Source organism: Embiotoca jacksoni, unplaced genomic scaffold (genome assembly GCF_022577435.1).
Source record: "Embiotoca jacksoni isolate LCO1_2020_lvr unplaced genomic scaffold, fEmbJac1.0.p SCAF_31, whole genome shotgun sequence".
In the NCBI taxonomy this organism is placed as follows: Eukaryota; Metazoa; Chordata; class Actinopteri; family Embiotocidae; genus Embiotoca; species Embiotoca jacksoni.
Genome location: NW_027185383.1, coordinates 3,840,285 through 3,865,942, shown reverse-complemented (window position 1 = coordinate 3,865,942; position 25,658 = coordinate 3,840,285). Strand labels below are relative to the sequence as shown.

Sequence of the window (25,658 nt, the reverse complement as noted above, 5' to 3'; positions counted from 1 at the left end):
CGTAAGTTAATACAACGTAATTAACTTGCGTAATGTAACTTCCAAACATAACTAGTTTTAATAAACCTATCCAACCATGCATCCATGACGATTAAGGTGCTGCTGGTACTGTCCAAAAGTCATATATGTCTTTAATAACGGTCTACTGAGTCGACTAGAAAGTGGAGGAGGGCCCTACGAATCATACAGTATCTATGGTGCAGATGACAACTGATGACGGCCATTTAATGGGCTGATAACAAGTGAATCGGGTGGCTGTGTAGAGCTGGAGCTGCTAAATATAGGCATTTGTAGGAACATAAGAGAAGATCTGGATGATTCATGGCACCAAGGTTAGTAGTGTAGCAACAGATATAAAATTTATGATGCAGAAGACTGCACACAGAGTACAGTGTTTTACAGCTTCTTCATCTATCACCGAAATGAAAAATCAAAAAATCTGAATATTATAGAGAACCCCAGCCGTTAACACAGACATCACAGTCTAAGTAAAGCACTATGCCTACTGTATGTGTCTTGACAGCCTCCTGACGATTACACTGCTTCTCAGGCCCACTGCAGTGGTTGGTCTTAGTTAATGAACTTGTTTCTGTCGTGTTATGGAGTCTCCTACATTGTCTACATGCTCCTCTGCTGCGTGTGAAGCAGCTGACACCCCAGTTATAAACATGCCTGGTGTCGGGGGAAATCACAGGGCTTTGCCAAGTAACAGGAAAACTAATTAATATCTAAATTAAGAATTAAGGGTTGTTTGCCGAATTTAAGTGCGCCTGCATAATTTCAGCTTCAATTGATAACTGTGGGAGCTGCATGGGCTTACAGACCATCTGGAGATAAAACACACACACACACACACACACACACACACACACACACACACACACACACACACACACACAGGCACCAGTACCGATACACTCATGTGAAGGCACATACTTGCACTAAATAAAGCCACAATAAATTTCACATGAACGTCCATAAATAGTGTATTACATTGCATATTTAGTAAAAAAAAAAAAAAAAAAAAAAAAAAAAAATGAAAAGTGTGTCTCCTGTGGGACAGGTGCTGTGGAGAAGAGTGGGACTGTATTTTACACCATCAGTAACAGTAACTGAAACAGTCTTTGAAATTTTTCAGATTTCATTCAAAACATAAATGCTGTTACATTTTGGGAACTAAGCATAGTTGCTTTGTTTGTGAAAGCTTAGCATGAAGACCGGAAGCAGGGGAAACTGCTTGTCAAGCTGTCTCTAAGGCTATAAAATACATCTAACAGTGAATCTATAGCGAAGCAAGTAATATATTAGGTCATTTATTAATTCTGTACACAAAGAAATGTAAACGTGACAGAAGTTATCATCATCTTAAGAGGTGGTGGAAGGCATATACCTGAATTTTAGGGAAAACTCAATTTGCTGTTTTAATTCTGTTTGGTCTTTATGCTAAGCTAAGATCAAGTAGCACAGAGACCTAAGGGATACTGATGTCCAAATCTATGCAAAAAAGCAAATATGAAGTGCGATCAAAACATTTAGAGACTGTTCCTGTTGTGCATGAACAGAGCGCAGCACATATGCAGGAGGGAGAACCAACAACTTTATTGAGTAATTATTCCAAGTTAGGTCACTTGATTAACATCAGCAGCTGGGTTACACACATTTTTATGACCACTGGTACCTGCACATTTGCGATTTTTGCTATGCTTTTTTTTGTCTGGAAATTGGCACCAGAGACCCTTAAAATGCCTCTACAGCTTGCTTCTCCCTGCTCCATGCATATTACTGTGCTGTGCTCTGCTCGTCCACAACAGGAGCAGTCTGTGAACCTTTTGATCGACCTTTGTATGCTTGCTTAGTCATATTGAAATTAGCTTTTTGGGATTTACACATTGATTTTAGATGTAAAGATAGAAAAACTCAATGCTTTGCATCATTTTTTTTTTTTTTTTGCAAACTGTTAACCACAAAAAGTCCCTGCCTCATCAGATTTCAGTTTCCACTTTTAACTGCAGCATGGTGTCATGTATAAAAGCAATAGGCAGTTGATTTCCTGCAGAGCCAGGCTTTGGTGTGATGTTTACTTCTGCTTAAAGGGCACATAAATCATATGAAACATACAAAAAGTGATATTTCAGAGGCACTTTCCTTTGACAACATGATATTCAGGGAAATATTTATTTTTATGTTTTTTTTTTTTTTTTTTTTTTAAAGTGGAGCTCAGCATGCCAAAGCTTCCTGCTGAACTTCTCCACAGATCAGTTGTTTTTCAAAGCTGACAAACGGCCCCAAATCTCCAAACAGGGAAGCAGCAAGCAGGGGGAATGGGCTGCAGAGGGTAGAAACGTCTGAACTGAAGAGCAAACGGTTGACAGAATAAACAGATACAGTAAATCATTGCCTCAGCGTTACACTAGTGAAAACAAGCAGGCCTGGGATTTGGATTGCTTCCACGGTTTCACTTTTTAGAAGAAAGTATGTGAGCTTCACACCTCAGAGACTTCACCTTTTTTGTTTTTTTTGCATTTTTTTTTATGAGGTAGGGAGTGAGAGACTGATAGAAGTTTGCAGGAACTGCTTCAAAATGTGAACTGTGTCAGATGAGGAAATTTAAAGCTATTTTTGGGTTTAGTGGTTAAAAAAAAAAGAACAGCCAAAAAACGGGATGATATTAAAGCAGAATGTTTGTGCAATTTGTACAAAATATCAGTGGCATTTTGTTTATTTCAGACCTTTTGTATCCTTTTTAAACTTTTCTGCCTCCTTACTTTCATCCCCTCCTTTAGCACTCACATGTGGTTTTTACACAGATTGATGTCATCAGCAGCCCAGTGTGTGGCCACTCCAGCATCTTTGTGAGGCTGTAGTTAGCCACAGTTGAGCTAAATGCTAACGTCATGCAAATAAAGTTTACAATGTCAAAGTTAACTGTCCCTTAGAGGGTAGTTTTCACCATTCTAGTTTAGCGTAATAGCATGGCAACATTTTATAATAATAATAATTATTACTATTATCATCATTATTTATAGAACACATCAAAACTTAGTCACAAAGTGTTTAACATGGTATTTCCAGGATTAAAACATTACAGGGCTGAGACAACTAAAATGAGGCAGAAAGAATATTGATAAAATGGGATAAAAACCTCAACAAATTAAATGATTTGGTTGTGATTGGTTGATAAGAAAAAGCACTCTCTGATGGTACAAAGTGGATGGTGACATCCAGTGGAAATGAAATATGAGGTTGTGAAAGTGATGTTTTTGTTTGTGTCATCTCTGCTGATGAAGGTTGCGACAGACCGGCGTCATCACTCCACTGTGGCATTTTTACAGTATTTTACAAATATGTTAGTGTTGTGATCGCATTCATTTCTTGCGTTATTGCATTATTGTGTTGAGTGGAAGATGTGTGAGTCTTTAATTAGATTGACCACAAACTGCACAGTATACTAAGTGGCGTTTCATGAACTCACTGTCATTCAGCGTTTGAAGAATATATCTTTGACCATATTGTAGCTACTTATGCAATTTTTTTTTTCTGTGCTTAAGAAATTCTTAAGCCTCTTAGAAGTCCTCCTCCATGCATGAGTCAAATAGCTGCCCACTTCTGAGCCTCGTTCTGCCAGAGGTTTTCTTCCTGTTGAAAAGGAGTTTTTTCCTTCCAGCTGTCACTCAAGTGGGAAAAATTTAATTGTTGGGATCCTATCTATAATGTGTAAGGTTATATGCAAGGACTTTATGGTATTCCACAGGGCAATAAAATATGTTATTCGTTCACTCAGATCAAGTCTCTCCTGTATGAATTAAAGTGAATCCCCATGTTGCGAATGCATATGGTGACTTATTTCTTCTAATGATATCATGAATAATTAAGAGAGAAACTCAAAACTGCAGCAAAAATGATGACAAACACTTTAAAAGCTGGGCACGCAGTACAACAGGAGTTTTGCTTCTCATAGCCAGGTTGATAAATGCTCCGGTCCTCTAGGCAGATGGGGCATCTTTAATGCTTTTTGGGGTTTTCTAACTTTGAACCTTCAAACAATCCCATTAAATACGTGTTGCTGCTTTGAAAGACTAAATCCTTCAACAGAATTAATTTGTTTTCTCTAAAACATTTACATGCAAACTCCCTCTCTTTTTGGTAAATCACAATTTGCATACACAACATGAATGGAAAGTATTAAACAGCAAAGTGAGTCAGAGCAAGCTGCAGTGCATCTACTGCTAGAGCAAATCTGCATGGGTTTGTTTGTGTGTCTTCCCTCTCAGGAGATAAGCATACCAGTGGAATTAAAGCCTACAAAACTCAGGAAGGGGCACTGATAAAGCTTTTTTTTTTTTTTTTTTTTCAGTCCTCCATAACAAATTGAATGTGGGTCTTGGCCAGGATGTTTCTACGTGTCTGACTGAAGGAGCCGAGGAGTCCCTGAGAACTTTCCAAACGTTCAACATCTACCAAGCAGAAAAGACGAAGCAGAATAGGCAAATGGATGGACGGACGGACGGACGGATGGATGGAGGGATGGATGGACGGACGGATGGACGGATGGAGGGATGGATGGACGGACGGATGGACGGATGGATGGATGGACGGACGGACGGACGAATAGATGAACAGATGGCTGGTCGGATGGAAGGATGGAAGGTCGGATGGATGGATGGATGGATGGATGGATGGATGGATGGATGGATGGATGGATGGATGGACGGACGAATGGATGAACAGATGGCTGGTCGGATGGAAGGATGGAAGTATGGATAGATGGATGGATGGATGGATGGATGGAGGGAAGAATGGATGGATGGATGGATGGATGGATGGTTGGACGGACGGACAGACGGAAGGATGGATGGATTCTTTTCTGTTTACTCCAGAGGAAGTGGGGGTTCATTAAGATAAGACATACCCAGGGACAGAAAGGTAAGCAGGGATGAAATATGATACTTATTTTACACCTTTATTGAGCTTTGTGCACCCAAATTGCTGCATTTATTAAAACTGTCTGTGCTATCCCAGCAAAAGCACTTTCTGGTTCCCGGGTGCATTTTAAAGCACAGCAAATGAGAGTGTAGAATACATACCTGCACAGCTTTGGCCTTTTAGAAGAGGAGGATTTTCCCAGAAGAGGAAACAATGTTCAGCAAGTCAGTGTAAAGTATAATACGCGTGTAAAATATGTTCACACACCACAACGTTTGATTTTACACAGCCTCCCCATCTGTGTCCATACATCTTTCAAAACTAGTTCAAGTACAGATCCTGTGAGGGTAATACAGAAACCGCGCATCACACAGAAGATTGACAGGAACCATCAAAACAAGATTAATGTCAGGGATCGCCTCTGTCTGGCTCACAAACACACTCCTTCCATATGCCTTCCACCACCAGTGCTGCTTTTTTCACAGCAAAATATTCACCCAGCATCACGCACACATGCATCTAAAGGCAGGGAATTTAACGGTGCCAAGGCCAGCCTCGTTTTTCCTCAGCCACTATAGAAGGGCTATGAAACGCTCGTTTGACGTGTCGCAGTTTGATGGATCACCTTCATCAGACTGAAGGCTCAAAGTGGGAAAGAATTTTATAATTGCATCTCACTTTGGATGCAACCGGGGGGCATTAATTCCATTCCATTTTTTCTGCGACAATTGGCTGGCAGAGTTCAAGGTTGCATTGTCAATCACAGAAAATAAAAGAAGCTTTATATTTCATGAAGGACACCTTGTGCAGAGGATGTTTTACTCAAGACCTGATCTTTGGATGTTTTCTAGTCAATGGCATCAGTTGCATTTGATTTTTCAAATGCAATTTTAAAGGAAATTATAGCCTGCTATGAACTGTGCAATAGTGTCAAATTCTTCTATGCTTATTTCTGTCTTTCTTCTCAAGCAGCAACCAACGATGATGTCACCCATTGGTTCGTGAACTGGAGTTCTGAGGCCTCAACTATTTTTGAGCCAGAAGTAGCCAATTTGGACGAGCTGGGAAGGAGCATGCAGTAGATCTCACTCGATCAGATTGGGAACACGAGGACACGACACCCACCTATAGCAGAAACCTGACTGCACCCCAGGCATGTCAGTCAAACAGACACGCCCCCAAACATATCTCTCTTTGAGGTTTAATATCTTAACAATAATAGAATTATTTTCAGATGGACCACCAGAACATGTTGCAAATTTGCTGCTGCCATAAAAATGTCTTTGTTTCAACATTTGATGGTATCTTTGGTCTATTTTCAACTAAATACAGGTTTCCATGATTTGCAAATCACTGCATTCTATTTTTATTTACATTTTACACAGCATCCCAACTGTTTTGGAAGCAGGGCTGTACACGCTTTGTATGAGCTGAAAAATAGGGGCCTGGGAAAGCAAACTGTCCTTGCCGTCATTTGGATTGAAAAGTCATGTCTCATTTTATTCCAAGACACTCATGTCTCAATTATACTTAATAAGTTTAAATTCCATTATGTACAAAACAAATCCATACTACAAATTCAACACCTTTTTTAAAGATCTTTACGGGTTCTTTCAGAAATGAGTCGTTAAACTCCACCAATACTGTAACATCAAAACATCAATCATAAAATCAACAGGCCTTTATAATCCAGATAGCGCCAGCTAATTTGTCCAACAAACAAAACCACGAGTTGTAGTACAACACAGAGGAACACCACATAACAGTATCACCTGACTGAATGTAAAACACACTTCACATGCAGGTGAACACAATTCCTTCTCACTGAAGTGGTCTGAAACCTGAAAATGAATTATCTGTAACTTTCCCATCGAAGACCCCCTCGTGTTTAGACTGCAGCCGGTGGTACCTGTTTCAGTTTTCTCACCGTGCAGTTTGATAAAAAGTTGTGAACACGACACCAAGATGGGAGTTGGCAAGAGATAAAGAGAGGCAGATAGATGGAGAGCGAGAGGGAGAGAGAGAAAGAGAAAGAGAGAGAGAGCACTCAGCATCCCTCAGAGATCTATAAATACACTGAAAGCATTAAACCCTAAAAGCATTACAATCACCCTGTCCCCTGGGTAGAAAAGCTGCCTGCTGTTGTTTCACAAGACTACCAACACTGGATGTCTGAGCAGAGGAGACCTTGGACTTAAGCCTGTCTGGAATTTCTCCATCAATTGGACAGGCACGAACTGAGATATATAGCCAGTTATTGATTGGTAGCTTGTCGTGGTTATAGTGCTGTGACTGGAGACAGAGCCACCAGGAGGGCTGAGCAGAGCGATGCTTGTCATAACTACAGGAGTTCAGGGCTGGGATTTATATTCAGGTTAGTTATACGGGAGGAAAATATTCGAAATGTTGCTGCCTATCGGCCGTGCAGCCTCAGGAAATGTGTCAGGAGAGAAATGTGAGTCTCACTTGGCATTTTAAGACTTATGAGATGAACCCTGAGTTTTCCCGCACAGACATCTGGGTGGGTGGTCCCCAGCTCCCCACATGGACTCGACTGGGAGGCCTCAGTCAATTAAGATCCAACTGCTGCTGCCGACTTGACAGGCTCTTGCATTTTGCCGTGGCAGCCGCTGAGCTGCAGGCAGCAGATTAGAGAGTGAATGGTGTTTCTCTGTGGAAGATTAATCCTCCCTGACGACCGTCCCTCTTTGCTGTCACTCCTCATCCCTCCCTCGCCGTCTCATCCTCTTCTCCATCCTATATGCATCCTTATCCTTCTGTTATCCCTTCTCACTTCAAGCTATGCGTCATCAGTCTTATTAAAGATCAAAGAAATATGATGAACTTGTCGGAATATACTCTAAGCATGGGCCAGCTAGCACCCTGTTAAAAATATTACAAATATTGTCAGATTTAAGATTATTTGGTGATACTAACATGGTTAGAAGAGGCAGGCAGTGAAGTTTGGTTCCAAAAATGCTCCAAAGTATGCTCCAAAAGTTTACGCACATTAATACCGCCAGCAGTAAGTCAGTGGAGTTTGATGTGTCAAAACATGTGTGCGTTTCAACATCCAAAAGTCCAAACAATAAAACCTAAAAACAAAAGTCTGTCCACAATGTATTACATCAACATAAGGTCCAACAATGGTACAATTGATCCCTAGAAAGGCTATGTGGCATCTCAATGCCTAACAAGGATGCTAATTTGGAATTAAACAGAAACTTGAACTACCACCTCAGTTGTATCCCACCACCAACCAGTCAGTTGCAGTTTATATCAGAGTTTGTCCAGACTCGTATAATATTGTGGCATCACGAGGGGCCAGGTAGTGGATGGGTGCCACATCCCCTTTGTAGATCGGCAGTCACACCACAAAATGGCCACCGATCTACAAACTGCAGCTCCCAGAATGCCTCACCACTCATCCAGGTGTGGGTGTTTAAGACACCTGATTGAGAGAGGATTTAAGGGCGGCAGGAAGCAGCCGAAAGGAGAGAGAGGGAGAGTGCGCGTGGCTGAAAGGAGTGCTGAAAGCTCTGTAGTCTGGAGGACTGTCTAACGGAGAGGACGGAACCAGACTGAAGAGGACTTCAAGGAAGAAGACCCGGTAGCCGGTGGAACCGAGGACAATCTGAGTTGACTTTTATTATTCTGTTCAACAACCCCTTATCTCCACTTGGACACTTTTGGTTGTTTTGCACTTTTGTTGGATAACGAGAGTGACCGGAGTTATTGTGTGAAAGAAGAATAAAACTTCACCTTTTTTATGGGAACCGTTTGCCTGTTTTTGGTTCATTCCCTTGCACTACCCCACCCTAGCCGCACTGGTGACCTCTCATGACGTCACAATATATATGGTGAAGACTATCTTCAACCCGACAGAACATAAGATCCTCATCTGTTATGGCACTGAATAATGGCGGGAAAATATTTTTGTAGAATGGTGAAGTTGATCTTTGACATTTTGGATATAAAATGGCATCACTTCATTAATTGATTTTATTAGACATTTTTCTGAATTCTTGAGTTATAGCCACAAACGCGTTTTGTGATGTCACAATAACTTTTGACCACCAAAACCTCATCAGGCCATCTTTGAGTCCAAGTGAATGTTTGTGTCAATTTTGAAGAAAGCATATAAAGATGCTCCTGAGATATCACATTCACAAGGATGGGCTGGATGGACGTACGTACAGACGGATGGACAACTCGGAAAAACATAATGCCTCTGGCAATGACTGTTGCCAGTGTGAGAACGGGACCATGATCATTAAAGTAAGAGAGATGGGTTCATGGCAAAAAACCTAATAATAAAGCCTTGGAAGGCCAACATTTTTTTTTTTTTTTTTTTTTTTTTTAAGTGATCAAAGTTGCTCATCATATTTCGATCAGAGCTGTATTAAAATAAATTATCTGGACTTTGTGTGTTACAGTCAATACACAAACCCCGGATGCTCTCCTACAAAACACCTTGCAGTAGCAGGCATGTTTTACATTAGTGGGCTCATTTGGAAAGAAACCCTTCAGTGTTACATTCATGGAGGTGTACAGTATGGAATCATTAAAAATGCTAGAAGTCTTTGTTGACATGGTGCAGTCTGTTCATGAGAATCCATGCTTTGTTATGCATATTCCCTGCAGCCCCTGCAGAGACGGCAGTTTTGAGTATACGTACAGTGAAACTCGCTTCATTAAAATGAAGGAGTATTTACCTTAGTTTGAACTTTTTAAATGCAGCAGTGAATGCAAATACTAATGGTGTCTTTGAAGAGAGAAAAAAAAAGAAAAAAAACCTCAAAGACACACATGTATTGCAGAATGGTGTACAGATGCACAAAGTCTTTAAGTACTTCAACTGAGCTTTAGCTGTGGAGCCTCACACTCCCTTGAGGAGAGAAAGAGAGCCTCTGGCAGAACAAAACAGAAAAAGGAGAGCGAAATGGAAAAAGACCGAACGGTACAGGTTATATTTTTGTCTCCTCTGCTTTCCCAAGTCATATTTTTCTTACCTACCACAGATAAGGCAGGTAAAAAAATACTGACTTGTCTACTTTCCTGACAAATAGAGTACGACATACCTTCGAAGAACCCCAAATCCAGCACGCTCTTTATACCTGAATCTCCTTTCCTGCTCACATCTGCACATGCTGTTGAGAGTTCATCTGGGTATCCCTTTTCCTTGCATACAGTATTTATACTGACTTTGAGAATTGTGAAGCTTAAATCCTCTTCTTTTCTCTGCAATGTGTCAGAGACGATAAGGATACCAAAAATGCACACAGTAAGGCAGAGACAAACATTTATATTCCTGTCCTCTTTTCTCACTCCTTATGAATTTTGTTGCAGCAGGGCAGACACATGTGTCCAGGTAATGAATTTCTCAGGATAGTGGTACTCATATATTACTATAAGCAGTAGCTGAGCTGCAGACAGAAATAATGTTATTGCTCTTTCCAGCATTGTTTGTTAGAATTACTATTTTCCGGAAAGGTAAACCCACAAATTACAGGGTGTGCACTGGAAGAAGCTGCAAAAATAACAGGCGAGGTCACCAATTTATTCCAAGGAGGATATCGCCGCAGCGTTTAAATCAGAAGAAGAGTGACGAAGAATATTATTTAATCATAGCTCGGCTTCCTTTGGAGATTATTGCTTGTGTTAGGCTGGCAAAAGCAAGAGAAAGACATGATGGCAGATGAAGGGATAATTTCTGGCCTGCCTCTCTGCCCTGCTCAAAGGAGCTGGTTGGCGTCAAGAAAATGAAGATACGGATAAGGATTAATGGTGTTAGAAAAGGCAAAATGGAAAACAAGACAGTACAAGAGAGCTGAGGAGGAGGGTGATGGACTAAAATAGAGAGAAAATTGGGAGAGTCTGAAGCGCCATGAAAACAGAGAGAGTGGAAAAGAGAAAAAAAAAAGGGGAAGAGTAAATGTAGCTCATTGAGAAAAGAACGGCAAATGAGACACAGAGGGGGTAACCCTTTCTGGCTGTCAGAGAAGTTTACACTCATTAGCAGAGCTCTGCCTTTGTAGCCCTTTATCTCCAGCGGCACGTTTAGTAGGACGGGCAGAGAAAACACATATACAGGCAGATATATGCAAACATACTGCACAAACAGTGATGCCTACTTAGATTTCAAAAACACACACAAAAGAAAAAAGAAAAGAGAAAAAAAAAAACATAAACCTACTTAGATGCATCCAGTCACAAATCACCCACACTAATCATCCTCAAATCTTCATCTAATTATGTAAGCAGTGGCTCCTTATGTAAGATGCATCCCCTTCCACTGACTATCCATAATGCATGAAGTCTTGTATTTGGTTCATGGTGACACATCCTACCTTCCTCCACAGCCTCGCTGTATCTGGGCAGACAAGGAAAAAGACAGAGAGGAAGGAGAAGAACCATATATAGGAACATTCAAACCAACTTATCAATATATATAGTAATATCAGTAATCAATATATTTAGATTAACAATGGATCAAATGAGGGGACAAAACTAATGGTGACAAGTGTGACAACCCCATAGAATCATCATCATTCTTGCAATGGCTCAAAAATGAGAAAAACAAGTGAAGCCAGATAGAAAAAGTTAACATTTCCTTTTAAATTAGCTGAATTAGTGTCATTAGCTTTAATAATTGATTTTATTGATTATTTTTACAACAAAAACGAGGAGGCTAACAAGAGCAATTTTTCCACTTGGCTGATCAAAACTACACTGAATGATATAAATTCAAAGGTCATTGTTTTAGTTTTACAATTAGCAAATCTCTCATCAATCCAGATGTCACATGCAGAAACAAAAGCTCCTATAGACATACTGTACGTTACCTGCCCAACACCAAAAGATAGGAAGTCAAAGTTAGCAACCACTGCTAGTTGATTGGTATAGTGGCACCATTAGCAAGCTAAAAATAAGAGATCTCTCACAGGAGCTGGTGAAAACCAAATCAGAACTAAAAGGAGATGGGGTGAAAAACACGAATGCAAATTAATGCTACTTTGTAAATAGGCAATTGTGGAAGCATCCTGGCATCTTGCAAAAGTGTGTAACACTAAAAAATACCATTTCAGCATCACATTGGAGGTCATGTCAAGGAGGTCATGTGATGGACCCTTAAGACTGGTGTTCCAAGTGTGTAAGAAAGAAAAAGTCAACAAGTATATCGCTTAAGTAAATGAGTATATCTCTTAAGTAACATTTGCAAGTTGCTTAATGTTACTTACATAAACTTACTTATTTTAACCCAAACCATCTTCTTTTCCTAACCCTCCCCAGGTAGTTTTCCGTGACTAAATGTAAGGCGCCTTACTTACCTCTAGTGGACTGACGGGTGTATTACACACTTTATTGTAATACATGTGTCAACAGCTTGTTGTGCTGCCCCCCAGTGGCCAAGAAATATATATTCTTGCAGTTTTGAGAGCCAAAAATTATCCTTAGTATCTCACAAACAACTGGTGAAAATAGGTGAATCCAAAGCAGTTTAAGTTTTATTCTGGTGAGACATACCGCTGGGATACCTTGCCTACCTATACCAAACCTCCTCAGGTTTCACTCAATAGCCTCTTTAACAAAAGAAGCCCAAAAAAACAGGCTTTTCTAGTAAGCAGAATAAAAACAGGAGAAAAACTGCACACTCTGGAGAACACATGATGCTCCTAAACTTACTACAGACGGCCTCATTTCATGTTTCTCTGAGACAGAGCCTCAGGGTATGTTTATATACTGGATGGGGAAAGCAATGAGCCTCACACAGACTTTCCACAGCCCATTTCCCCCAAAAAATAATTTTGCGAGATTTAAAAATGAACTGTTGTTTAATGGAGGGACAAATACTTTTTTTTTTCCCTACAAGGTCTTGTATTGTGTCTGCGGTGCACTACTTTAGCAGCCTAATACTTTTTCCTGGAAGCTGCACTATTTTCAGGGCTTTGATTTGAACAAAACAAAATTGAGGTAAAGTCCCACAAGAACTCCACCAAAGTATGGGTAATGGGCTGGCTGAACAGCAGCAATAAGCAACTGATAACATCAAACTGGAACAAGCTGGGAGAAGGAATAAAAAGAGGGAGAGGCATTGAGGGAGAATTGCCTTAAAATTGACGAATGGCGAGGATGAGAACGAAACATGACACTGAGCATTAAAACATTCCAAATTTAAAACATTCATAAAACAATGTGATAAACTGAAATAAACACAAATCCACTGTTTATCAAGATTCAGTATAACTCATAGAATATTAACTCAAAGGCAAACAGCTTGTATTTCCAATTGTTTAGTACCATTTTATGGTGTCTTCATGGGCAACTGGTAGGTGGGAAAATTCTTGTTCTGAATGGAAAAACATTCCTGAATACTAATATCGAACTATTATCCCACTAGGAAAGTGGAAAGTGAGAGGTAGGTTTGACATTACTTGACATGGCAGCATTTGTGTCAAAGAAAGAAATGTACTTGGTTTGCCTTGCCTCCCTAGTTTGTAAGCTGTGTTAAACATTAAAAGCTTCAGTAAATAAAACATAGTGGAACCATAGTGTACAAATAATATTGACCTGACTGTCCAAACCAAGCAGCCACCAACAGGGACATCACACATTGGTTTATGAATGGCCGTTATAAGGTCTCCAGTTGGGATTTTGGCCGTTGCCATCTTGCTATCTCGTAGCGGTGTTGAGTCAGAAGTGACATATTTGGACGATCTGGAGAGCAGCGAGTGGTGAACCTGACTCAATATGATTGGGAACAGTAGGACACTACACCCAGCCTAACTACAGAAGAAACCTGACTGTCAATGACCTGACTTGGCCTGTCAATCAAACAGACAACCCTCTAAAAACACATATTTTTTAGGCTTATTTTCTAATTAATGACAGGATTTGGAAAAACAAATTTTGACTTTATATCTCATGAGAGAAGTTGAATGGGAGTCCATGGAGCCGGAGACTTTTTGGAGCTAATCCTTAGCGGCACTCGGTGGTTTTGCAGTTTAAGGCATTTCTGCATTGGCCTAATTTTTCAGACCTCGAAGCTGCCTCCACTTTTATACACAGTCTGTGGTCCAAACACAGTTAGCAGGTGCAATATGTCTGAATGAATATTGCAACAAAAATCTGTACCAATTGCAGATTCCATTACTCAAGGACAAGATTAATGACATAGTTACAAATCCTGAAGATCAATACTTGTCCCCTCTAACAAAACATTTGTAATGAATGAATATAAAGTTGTAATTCTTTGCTGTTTTTCAATGTCTGAATTCCTGTTTCTCACGCGGCCACACTGCAAACAACAAGACACAAATAACAGCTGAATCACTGACTGCTGCTCGGACAAATATGGCGTGTGAAAGAGATTAATCAGAGATGAGTGGTGAGCTCTGTACTGATCATCTCAAAATGTCGGTGTTTCAAGTTTATGTGCAGCATTTTAAAAGCAAATGTTTGCACAGAGAGAACACGTAAAAAAACACATGAACTATACACAGACGACACACACCAAATTCAAAGCATTTTGATGACAGTGGTCAGACCGGGACCGCCTGGAATAGCTTTTGTAATTTGAAAAAGGCTCTTTCTTCCCACCACTGTGATGATAATAGAAAGACACTGCACGCGCGCGCACACACACACACACACACACAGACACATACACACAGACACATACATACAGACACCCTCTGCACACACTTGCAGCCACTGATCTGAACAGAAGAACAATACTATCAGCAATACCATTCAGATTTTACCAGACAGCAGCCATGAGAGAGTTGCTTATAAAAATGGAACAATGCGGAGGAAACAGCGGAGCAGATCAAGACGAACATGGAGACCTCCCGTGTCTCCTCTGCTACCCCCCCCCCCCCATCCCATGACAGACCGAGAGAGGGAGAGCGGGGGGGGGGGGGCACGCAGACAAAGAGCGTGGTCAATAATTCATCTCATCTTGCTGCAATCCATTACACTCCATTTATTATACATCATATGGCCAGCAACATGTCACACAAGCCTGCGTGGCTTGTGTGGCCTGCTGGAGGGAGAGCTGCAAAACATCACAAAAGACTAACGGACCGGCCCTGACGTGAGCGCGGCAGCGAGGCGGCAACGAGGCCACGGAGGAACATGCAAACACACAGAAGCTCCAACAGACATGAATACAGAAGTATCTCCTCGCTCTCTGTCTGTCCGTCATCCCCGAAAGTGACAAAACATGATGTGTGTCTGCTGCCGGTTCCATCACAGCGGTCACACAGTTAGAAACACGATGTCGTGGAGAAGACGTAGGTGGAGGTAGAACCGACAACCCCCGTCATCTCAGACAGCAGCCCTGCAGGACACTTCAGCCTGCAGTCACTGTGTAGTGTAGTGTGTGCTTTGTTTTTCCAGATATTTTACTATGAAATTATGACAAAGAGTGTGTCAGCTCTATGGATGGCTACGTTTTCTGTCGGGCAGTTGACCACTTTGGTCCAGACTAAAAAATCTCAACAACTATCAGATGGATTGCCATGAAGTTGTGTACAGGCATTCTCAGACCCCAAAAGATGTTTTTTTTTGGGTGAAACTATTTCATTGATGGGGTGTGTACATCAGATGCAGGTGCTGTACTAGAAGAGAAAAACTTTATTGATCCAAGTGTTGCAGAGCAGTTATTATTAAAATATTGTGGAAACACAGCAGTGTGCAGACTTTTCCTTTTTCGTAGCTGCGCACTGGCGACAGCTTTGGCAGGAGACTTTAAGTTTTCAGGTTGTCCCTCCGTCCGTCTGCCCGTACAACTGTAAATTCATCTCAAGCTCGTAAACCCAATATCTGGGGAACGACTTCAGGACATTTAATCAAATTTGGCACTACAACTTACTTACTCCAAAGGATGAACTCATTTGATTTGGGGAGTCAAAGGTCAAGGTCACTGAGACTTTATTGTAAACGCAATATCTAAGGAATGCCTTAATGAAATTTCTTCAAATTTAAGACAAATGTTAAATTGGACTTGAGGTTAAAGGTCAAAAGTCACAGTGGCATCACATCCTTCACATGCTACTTATGGCAATTTCACACAAATGTCTACAGGATAAAATGATTGTGATGACATTTTATATCCAAACGGTCAAAGGTCAACTTCACTGTGACATCATGATCTTCTGCAAAACACTTTTTTTGTCATTATTCAACTGCATAACTCAGAAACAAAAGGTGAAAAGGTGAAGTTTAAAAGTTTCATCCTTAAAAACCCTCTTTTGATTTCACTCTTCAGTTACTGTGGCAGAGTGACTGGACAGATTTAATCTTTCAGTTTTGGTGAGTTATATAAAGTCTATGCACTAAACCAAGGGAGTGATATGTTAATATGATGGTGGCGAAAGGAAACAGTGATCAACACTAACATCCTGCAGAAAAGGCTCCAATTAAGCCTTTACTGTTATGGTTTGTAAGGCAACTTTCTGATTTGATAACAGCATTTAACTAGGCTTAAGGACATACTGAACAGAATGGATTTCAAATAAATGAACAAATGGTTCACGGTGAAATTCACTGATTTCATTAATACCAAACCAGAATGCCAAAATACATACACGTAAAGTAGAATGAGACATAACTGCTGTTTGTTAAGGATTGTAATAAACACAGCCACACTGCAGAGCGGACTTACTTCCATACTAGTGAGATTACAGCGATGGGTCCCAGCAAACCAGCCACTGTTGGAGCACTGGTCAATGTCCACGTCCTGCAGGTTCACGTCCACACGAACAACACCCCTGTAAGACAGAGAAAGGGGAGGAGAGAGCAGTGAGTGCAAGGAGAGGACAGAGTCATGGAAATGAATGAGGGGATTAAATAAAAGGCAAGAAAATGAAAAAAGGGGGAAAATAGAAAATGCAGAATCCGATAAATGTTATCAATGAGGAAGAAAAATGAAGTACATTTAAAGGAAATAGAAGAGGAACAGGGTGAGACGCAAGACAACAAAATGAAGGACAGAAATGTAGAAGTGAGACAAGGGAGACAAAAGTTGGACGAGGTTAAGCAAATCGTGTGAGGGAGAGGAGGCTGAAGGAGGACGCAGAGGTACATGAGGCCACAGTGAAAGAGAGGAAAATTAAACAGAGCAATGCTCAGGGGAAGTGAGGTCAAATGTGCGAGAAGGAAGAGAAGGGTAGGCGGTAATAGAGAGGAATGAATTAAATAGATTGAAAATGGAAAGGAAATTAAGAGTGATGGAGGAGAGTAATGAAGAAAAGGGACGGAGGGGGATAAAGGAAAAAGAAACAGAAGCAAGGTTGGAATTTTATTTAGTCATGCTACTTCTTTCCAGATGTTAGATCTCTTAGAAATGCTATTCGTGTAAAGGTTGTGTCGTTTGGTTTTGTCCAATGAAAGTCTGTTTTGACTTGTGTTTGCGTGTGTTTTCTCTCCTCATGCTGTGTTAAGCAGTTGCACAACCTTTACTTAGCACTATTTGGATGTTATCAATGCTGTCAAATATGCTGATTCTGAAACTTGTCCAGCGTGTTTGCTGATATTTGACTATAATCTTTTTTTGTCAGGCAGATATTTTACCTTGACTGATCCATCTCACCATTAGTCTCACAAGTTCCACTCACTACACACAGGGCCTGATTTACCAAGATCTCAAATAAAGGGTGCTAAATTGCGTGTTCCTTCCAAAAGTTTGCACCTTTTTTTTGCACTCGTTTTCCGGATGATTTACTAAGAGTATTTGCGTCATTGAAATCAGGTGCAAATCACTGTATATAAATGAGGGGTCTGCGTGTGTGAAAGTGATTCCTGCAATGGAAAACAGAGCGACCGCAAAAGGAAAAGGAAATCTGATCCCATTGAAATTAAGGAATATAAATATAACAATAACAAAACGCTATATAGGAGATTATCAGCAAGAAAGTCAATACTGTGGGGAAAACAAAAAGGCTTAAAAAAATGGCTTAAAAAAAACATCAGCAAATAAAACAGGAAGGACGGTGGATGAGATCCTGTAACAAACACCGATCAGCAGGTTCAGATCTTTCTGTGATGAGCAGGTGACTTTTCATTCAGTGCCTCGCGGGTGCTCGTGAACTTTATGAAGCTACCTGTGAATTCTGCGGGACACATTCAGGACCTGTGACAACACACCTGAATAACGGGACTGGGTGGGATGAACCAGAGGCAGAAAAATGCTGAGTCGTAAGAAGTTTTTGAATTGCTGCATTTCGTGGCTTCTCCTTGTTGTTGGCTGTCAATCATCATTCAGTTTATTCAATGAATCAGAAATATCATCGCTGGACAAACGATACGTTTGAATAATTTTTCCCTCTGTCATCTCAAACATGTTTCCACGGGTGTAAAACCTCGTTCTCTACGTATTCTTTAGATTCTCTGCGTCTCCTTCTCACCAATAAGAGCAGCCGTCTCTCCAGATGTGCTCACCTGATTAATACCTTCCTTTCAGTCGTGTTTCTACTTTCAGTTTGAGTAAATGTCGTTGCCGGTAATAAATGTGTATTTGCATGTTCCCTCCCCGTATTTTGCACCTTCAAGCAGAAACGCCCAATATTACATATGCATGCGGGCAAACACGCAAAATGGACAACGTGTTAAATTGCACATTTGAAAGGGGCAACCCTCAATGCACGTCGTCAGTAAATCTGCTTGGATATTTGTTTGCGGGTGGTGTGAAGTTTGCACGTGATTTTACACACGCATACCTTTAGTAAATCAGGCCCTATGTGTACTATGTTGTTGCTTCATTTTCTAGTTGCTACACTTCTGGTGTACCAAATACCAGCAACAATACTTGCATTAAATCCTGCCTATTTTTTTTTCTACAATAAATTGCAATCAAATAACAAAACCAACCATGTGTTAGCTCGAAGCCTATTGGCTTCAAGGGCAGGATAAAAATCTTTAAAACTGAGTCACAAGTGTGACAATGACAATGTTAACGGGCTGATGTTAAACAGACAAACTGTTAACTTTATTTAGCGACCAACAGTTCAGGCTGGTGCAAATATTCCATAGGAAGAATTTTGACCTGATGATGATGATGCTAGATGAAAAAATCCGAGCTCACCAGAGTTGTTATAATCAGGCTTTAGTTCCTTAAAACAGCTGGTTACTCTAATCTTTTAGCACATGTAAAGTAGACAGTGTATTTGTTGGACTATTTTCAGTGGTGGATTGTTACACATTTTGGTGCTGTGGTGAGGTGTTAACGCAGCAGGCGGTATATTTGGCAGCAACATAAAATATGATGCTCGTATTGGTCATGATGAGGGAACATACCAGCTTGTTTATAGTTTATACATTTGAGACAACACTGGAGGTAGACGTTGTTGTTGGTTTTGGTCTTTTCATGGGATTTGATACAAATATAAAATATATTCAAATCACTCAACTTATCCTCAAAGCTTTGATTTGGTTTGTTTGTGTTCCTAATGTCTCGGTCGGCAGCCAGTGGTTGGTTGCTTTTCTTGTTCGTGTCTTTCCCTTGCAAACACCAGTGTAACATTTTAAATACAATTCACACATGTGGAGTGTTCTGTGCACATGACTCCTGTTCAGCATCATTTCAGACACCACGGTTCTTTTAAACCAAGGGGAGAAAAAGTATTGTTTCCCTGCTGTCTATAGCCCCAAACAACCAGTTCAATATACAGAGACTGCTAGCCTCTGCATCAGTGAGCCATCACAGATCTACACTGAGAAGTTGATAAGGTTTAATACATTTGAGGGATGCAAAACCGCATTCGAGGAACACTAGAGGAATACCGCCCGGGACTTAAACTGGGGACGCTGACTTCATTTCAGCTATTGCCACATAGCCGACTGTGTGGAGATCCAAGCCCAGTTTATCTCTGTCACACACAAAGGATGCTTAGTCTTCTTTGGTTAGCCTCTCCTGTCCACTTCTTCACCGAGGGAGTAGTGGAGCCCGACACCTGTTACCTCCATCTGCCTGCTGGAAAGTGGAACAAACAACCGCGAAGAGGCTTTGGCCACCACCGCTGCAAAAGCAGACAGAGAAGGAGAGGGAGCTATACGTGTTGACACCCTCCAGTGACAAAAAGCACGTGTGTGTGTGTGTGTGTGTGTGTGTGTGTGTGTGTGTGTGTGTGTGTGTGTGTGTGTGTGTGTGTGCGCGCGCGCGTGTAAAGGCTTGGTAGATACTGCGAATGGTAGAAATAGCTGAGAGACGTGATAGATCTTGGGTCTGAGGAGAGTCTGTGGACACCTGCCAGGAAATAAAAGTGCAGCCAGGACACTACTGTACACGATGATATGTGTTTGATATTGAATTCTAATGCTAACAATTAAAAAAAAAATGGTGGAGGACAGAAATGCAAGTCTGTTTTAGTGGGACTGAAAAAGTGTGTCTTAAAATTGAAGACACCATAAATGCTCCTTTTCTCCCTCACGCACGGTCCATATTTGTGGATGATCTATTCTGCCTCTTCTCACTAACAGCTGTGGAAACCCATTTCTGCCAAGAACCGACAGTGATGCTGAGATATACGCAAATATCAGCATGCTAATCTGCTCAGAATGACATGCTAAAAGGCTCTTCATTATGCCTACCATTGATTGAGTGTGTTAGCGTGCTAATTTACTACTGAGGCTGATGGGAGTGTCATTGGCATGTAATTAAATTGTAACCTGACGATTGAGCTCGGTGGAAAGTTAAGGGATATATCCAATAATTGTTGAGATACTTCAGCATTGAGCAACACTGCCATCTCTAGAGACTAGTAAAAATAAAAACTTGTGCTTAAAATTCTTAAAATACGAAATAAGTCAAAATCCGTATCTCAAAATTTGAACACCACATTTTTTTTCCATGGCACAAATGGCCTTCCATAGCTGTCACATTTTAGTTTTACTGAACAAAATAAACATGTTACAAATTTTCCATCAGCTGGTCGGCTTTCCGACCACCAACTGTGGAAAAATGTAGACGGCATGACGATTTCTGGACATTGTTTTGTAGTTCCTGAATAACAATGCCCGAGGTAGGGATACTGGATTAATTGAGATTGAGAGTGATGCCATGATTTGTTTATTGTATCTATTGGGATGTCTCAGCTGTGTTGTGGATTTGATTTACAGATGACACCTTTTATTACATCCAACAGAACCACTGAATGTAAACTAAGCAGAGTCTCGCTGTGCCTCGGGGAAGTCTCCCTCCCAGTTATTACCACCGAATTCTGCTTCAAACCTGCAACTATCACTTACACTCTGATTAGGTTTATGAAACATATTGGCCTCCCTTTGTGTAGACTGGGAAAGTTTCATATTTGACCTGAAAGGACAGCAGGGGAAAAAAAAAAAAAAAAAAAAAAAAAAGGGGGGAGGGGGGTGTTAGAAAGAGGATGAGTGAAGAGGTTGCTTTCAGATAGAAAGTTGAAGACATGGTGGAACTGAGTCCATCATCTCCACTAGCTTATGCTTTTCTGTCCAGAGCCAACCAACTTTCTATTTTTAGAAATGTCATCACAGGCCTGAGATGAGTGGGAGAAGCAGCAGAACACAACCCGCATTACAGAAAGAGGAGTGGGGAGGAGAGCAGCGCACATCTGGTTGTGTGGTTGGAGCCAATATTTATACTCAGTTGCCGAGTGCATCTTTCTAGGAGACACTCTGGTATTCAACAACTACTTTATCATGGTCTCTTCAAACTCGACTTCCCCCTCGGCTCCCTCTGCTGACTTCACAGCCAATTCTGACAATCGCCGTGACTAAAAGCATGAAATGTAATTCTTGACCAAGGAAATTGTATTTTGACAAAGCAATGCTAACTCAAGGTCCACTTAGATTTTTTTTTGTAATACCTTTCCACTGTATCACAGTTTTCACGAGCATGTGGAGTTTGCTCAGTTTTCTTGATGATTCAATTACATTTTTAGGAGTTTACCTTTGTGTTGCTGAGCTGCTCCAGGAATTGCTAGTAAGAGGACCTTCAGTTGAAATGTTGTCAAACTACATTTAAACAAAGTCAGGAATGAATTTTAATGCTAATCTGTAGGTCAATAAGCCATCAACTCCTAAAAATGCTCAAATCCTTACAGCTGCTGAGCTCGCATGTCTTGTTGTGTTTTCATCAGTTCATCTGATGTCCTCCGACATGCCAGCCTGGCATCAGGCCAAACCGTGTAATATCCCCGTCAGTCCACTATGATACCATGTCAGTGTCACGTTTTGCCACACATGAAATGAAGGTGCCTTATATTTAGCCACCAAAAACCACATGGTTAGGTTTCGAAAACGATCGTGGTTTGGGTTAAAATAAGTAATTTTACGTAAGTAACATTACATATGGAGGTTTATGTAAGTAAAATACATTACGTAAACTTTTGCTTTCTCTCGGATTTGAACACCAGCGCTCCTGAGTTAAAGTCCTGTGTTTGCCGACCTTCCCCTATGCAGACTTCATCAATCTTTACTATAGGGATGGACATTTTAAGCAAAAATACAACTCAATATTCAGAACTTCAACTATTTCTCGACTATTGCATGTCTCTCCTGTTCATACTGTGGCATCTAATCCCACAGCGCCACTCACTTTTACCTAGAAACGCTCCGGAGCCTGGTGGCAATGTGTTCTTCTCCTTATTTGTTTAAAGGTGGCTGGCAAACAGTTTTCAGGTAAATTACCGCCTCCTTCTGATGGGAGTAACACATTACAACCAGGTGACAGCAACAACAATGGAAATACAGAAAGACGATAGTCACATACACAATTAGATTTTTTTTATATATTATGAAGGTTTAGATATTTAAAATCATGACCCATCCCTTTTTCACATGACCTCTGAAATGGGTTGGTAATACATGTGTACTTTTCACGCATTGGCAAGGAAAGACGTGACACTGACATGGTACCCACCCGTGTACTGATGGATGTATTACACACTTCGGCACGACACCAAAGTAAATTCCAATCACTGATGAAAACTGACATGACTCAAAACTCCAGGAAAAAAAGCTGCCATTTTGTGCCACTTTTTTTTTTTTTGTCAAAGACTGAAATAAATATGGCTCTGGCAATACCCAACATTTCTACCTGCTACAAATTTCACAGCATATTGCATTAGCAGTGCAGAAATGACTTGTCTGTAATCCAGTGTCCTCTCTATATTCTTATGCAACTTCACAAAACGGATTTAATGCATGAGCTGAAGGATCCGACTCATCTTGTAAATGTCACAAATCACAGTCTCTTGTAAAATGTCACCATCATTTAAACTCACTCAAAACCCTCTTGGCTGAGCTGGACTAGTCGATTGATTTAATTATGAATTCTTTCAATGAATTAGTTTAATAACACTTAACATTTTCAGGCGCCGCAGGCAACTGACACAAGCAGATCCTCCGTTTCTCTCAACTAGTTAAACATCCTCATCATGGCATGTTGATGGTTTTATCTGGGCAATATCCCAGATAGCCAATAAATAATTTTTGGAGATGAACAAGGCATCACAGACAGACTGTCTGAGTCATTACAGCAATTTGAAATGGTATACTTGAGAGACACTTTACTTTGAAGCAGCTGCAATAAATGTCAATGAAAGCTGAATCTGGGGACCTTGAAGATTATGATAAAACTGATTTTGTGGTAACATCCTCAGCCATCTTCGTCATACCCAGATCCAGCGCAGCAATAACAATGACTGCGTCACGACTCCCTAAAAAAAAGTCCAGAGCAGCTCCTGACCACACCAGGAAGCTCCAAGAGTGATTGTCCCCGGAGCAGGTAGTGATGCAGCACTTTGCTCAGGGACACATCTACCGCGGGGATGCTTGCCAGGCTGAGGCCCGAATCACAAACACAGCACAGTGCTGCCTGTGAACCGCTGAGCATCGTTTGTGCCAAACTCAGTTTGTCTTGTTTATTCTAAAGTTGCAGTTAAGGTAGATTTGATCAAATATGTAGCTGGAGGTGGATCTGTGTGTTTGTGTGTCCTTGTATTAGTCATGTTGTGGCGATATAAGTCTGTTTAGAGCAGGGGTCTCCAACCTTTTTCCCTCTGGTAGCTACTTTGACAAAATGAAGGTGTCTGAGAGCTACTCAGTTGAGTAAAAAAAACTTTCACATAGTTGAGCTCCACCCAAACCAGCTGAATAAGTTTCTTTTATGTCAACAATAACAAATTGATACTCTTCCCACACATTTTGTATCACAACAGTTTTTTTGTATGCATTTCTTTATGTTTTCAATTGAAGGGGAGGTATTTAATGTATCTACAAATAAACAGATGTTCACTAAATGCCTACTGCAGTGCACACAAATCATGTGTGGCCAAACTTGCTTTAAAAGTGTCAAATCACACGTTTAACAAAGAAAATCCACCGTTTCCCCTTCAATTAGGACCCCTTCCCCTCCTGAAAGAGACATACGAGATCAAAACCTAGTATATGGCTGGACCCTGTGTGAAATGGAGGGCTCGGGCACCGCGTTCAGCTTACCTGTGGTGTAAATTTTTATCTTTAACTCACTCAGTGACAGATACTCACTTTATAGCTCTGGCCACGCTGTTGCAGTGAAGACAAAAATATTGTATTTATGTTATTTCCCTAATTCATGAGCCCCCTCTTCTTTCCAGCTCAGTGTGAGAGTCTCTGTGTTTCTGTCCTCTGATCTCTGTTTCTCTCTCAGGGCGGAGCTCAGCCTCTGCTGCACTGACATGGTCAGAGCAGACACAAGAGAGGGACAGCGAGGGAAGATTGTTCACTCGTTAATCGATCGGTTAAAAATAAATAAATTAAGAATGCTGAAATGGACCTCAAAATATACTTGGGCAGCCATCGATATAACTGGAAGGCCCGCCCAAGAACGTCTATATATGGGAAACACTGCAAATTGTTCAAACTATCCGCAATAACAATCGGGGAGCTACAGGTTGGAGACCCCTCATTTAGAGTCACATTGTGGGATCCCGACTCACTTTGGGGGACAAAAACAAGTCCCTACAATATAATCGATTTTATGAAGACTTGGTTAAAGATTAAGGTTCAGATTAAACCATCAGTGGTTATGTTTACGTCAGAGTAAATCAATGTAATGTCCTCTGAAGTGATGAAAACACATCTGTGTGTGTTCGTGGAATAATTTTAGCTCCAGAAATTGGGAAAGTTTACCAACCAAGTCGTCTGACATTATTGAACATATAATGATACTTCCACTTCCGAGAGGGTTTCATCTCTGCTCAGACTGATGTCATAGTAAATTATACCTGAATCTCTGAGTGGTTTTATATTGTCATTGTTGTTATTTCATTGTTTATTCATGATTTAATTGATCTTTTCCAGACACTCTTGGACTGGAGCCTTGAAATATGAGATCCTTGGGTGTTTTTATTCACCTCACTACTGCCCACACACACACACACACACACACACACACACACACAGAAATGCCAGCCTGTATAGATTCCCTCACAAACAACCCATTGTGTAAAGCCTGCAGTGTATATTCGAGCATATAGGCTGCAGCAGTGTAGACAGGTGAGCATATTCAAATGAAAAATTGCTACCTGTGTCTGTGAAGATGCTTTGAAACCATCTGTTTCTATTAAGGCTGCAAGTCAGCAGGATTCATATTTTCCTTAGGTCTCATGGTAGATTATCGTCAATCAAATGCTTTTAATAGCAGTGATTTTGCTGTTATTTTTAACCTAACAAGTCTATAATACTTTAATATAATATTAAATAGAACTCTAGAA

The 25,658-nt window shown here is 40.7% G+C and overlaps 1 protein-coding gene across 1 annotated transcript in view; it reads right to left on the bottom strand.

Annotated features, from left to right (window-relative positions):
* Positions 1-25,658, bottom strand: part of LOC138207302 (metabotropic glycine receptor-like) — a 73,636-nt gene that overhangs the window by 46,465 nt on the left and 1,513 nt on the right. Inside the window, exon 2 of the mRNA XM_069164439.1 lies at positions 16,592-16,697. Within this exon, the coding sequence (XP_069020540.1) occupies positions 16,592-16,697 (106 nt within the window). The remainder of the gene's footprint in view (positions 1-16,591; positions 16,698-25,658) is intronic.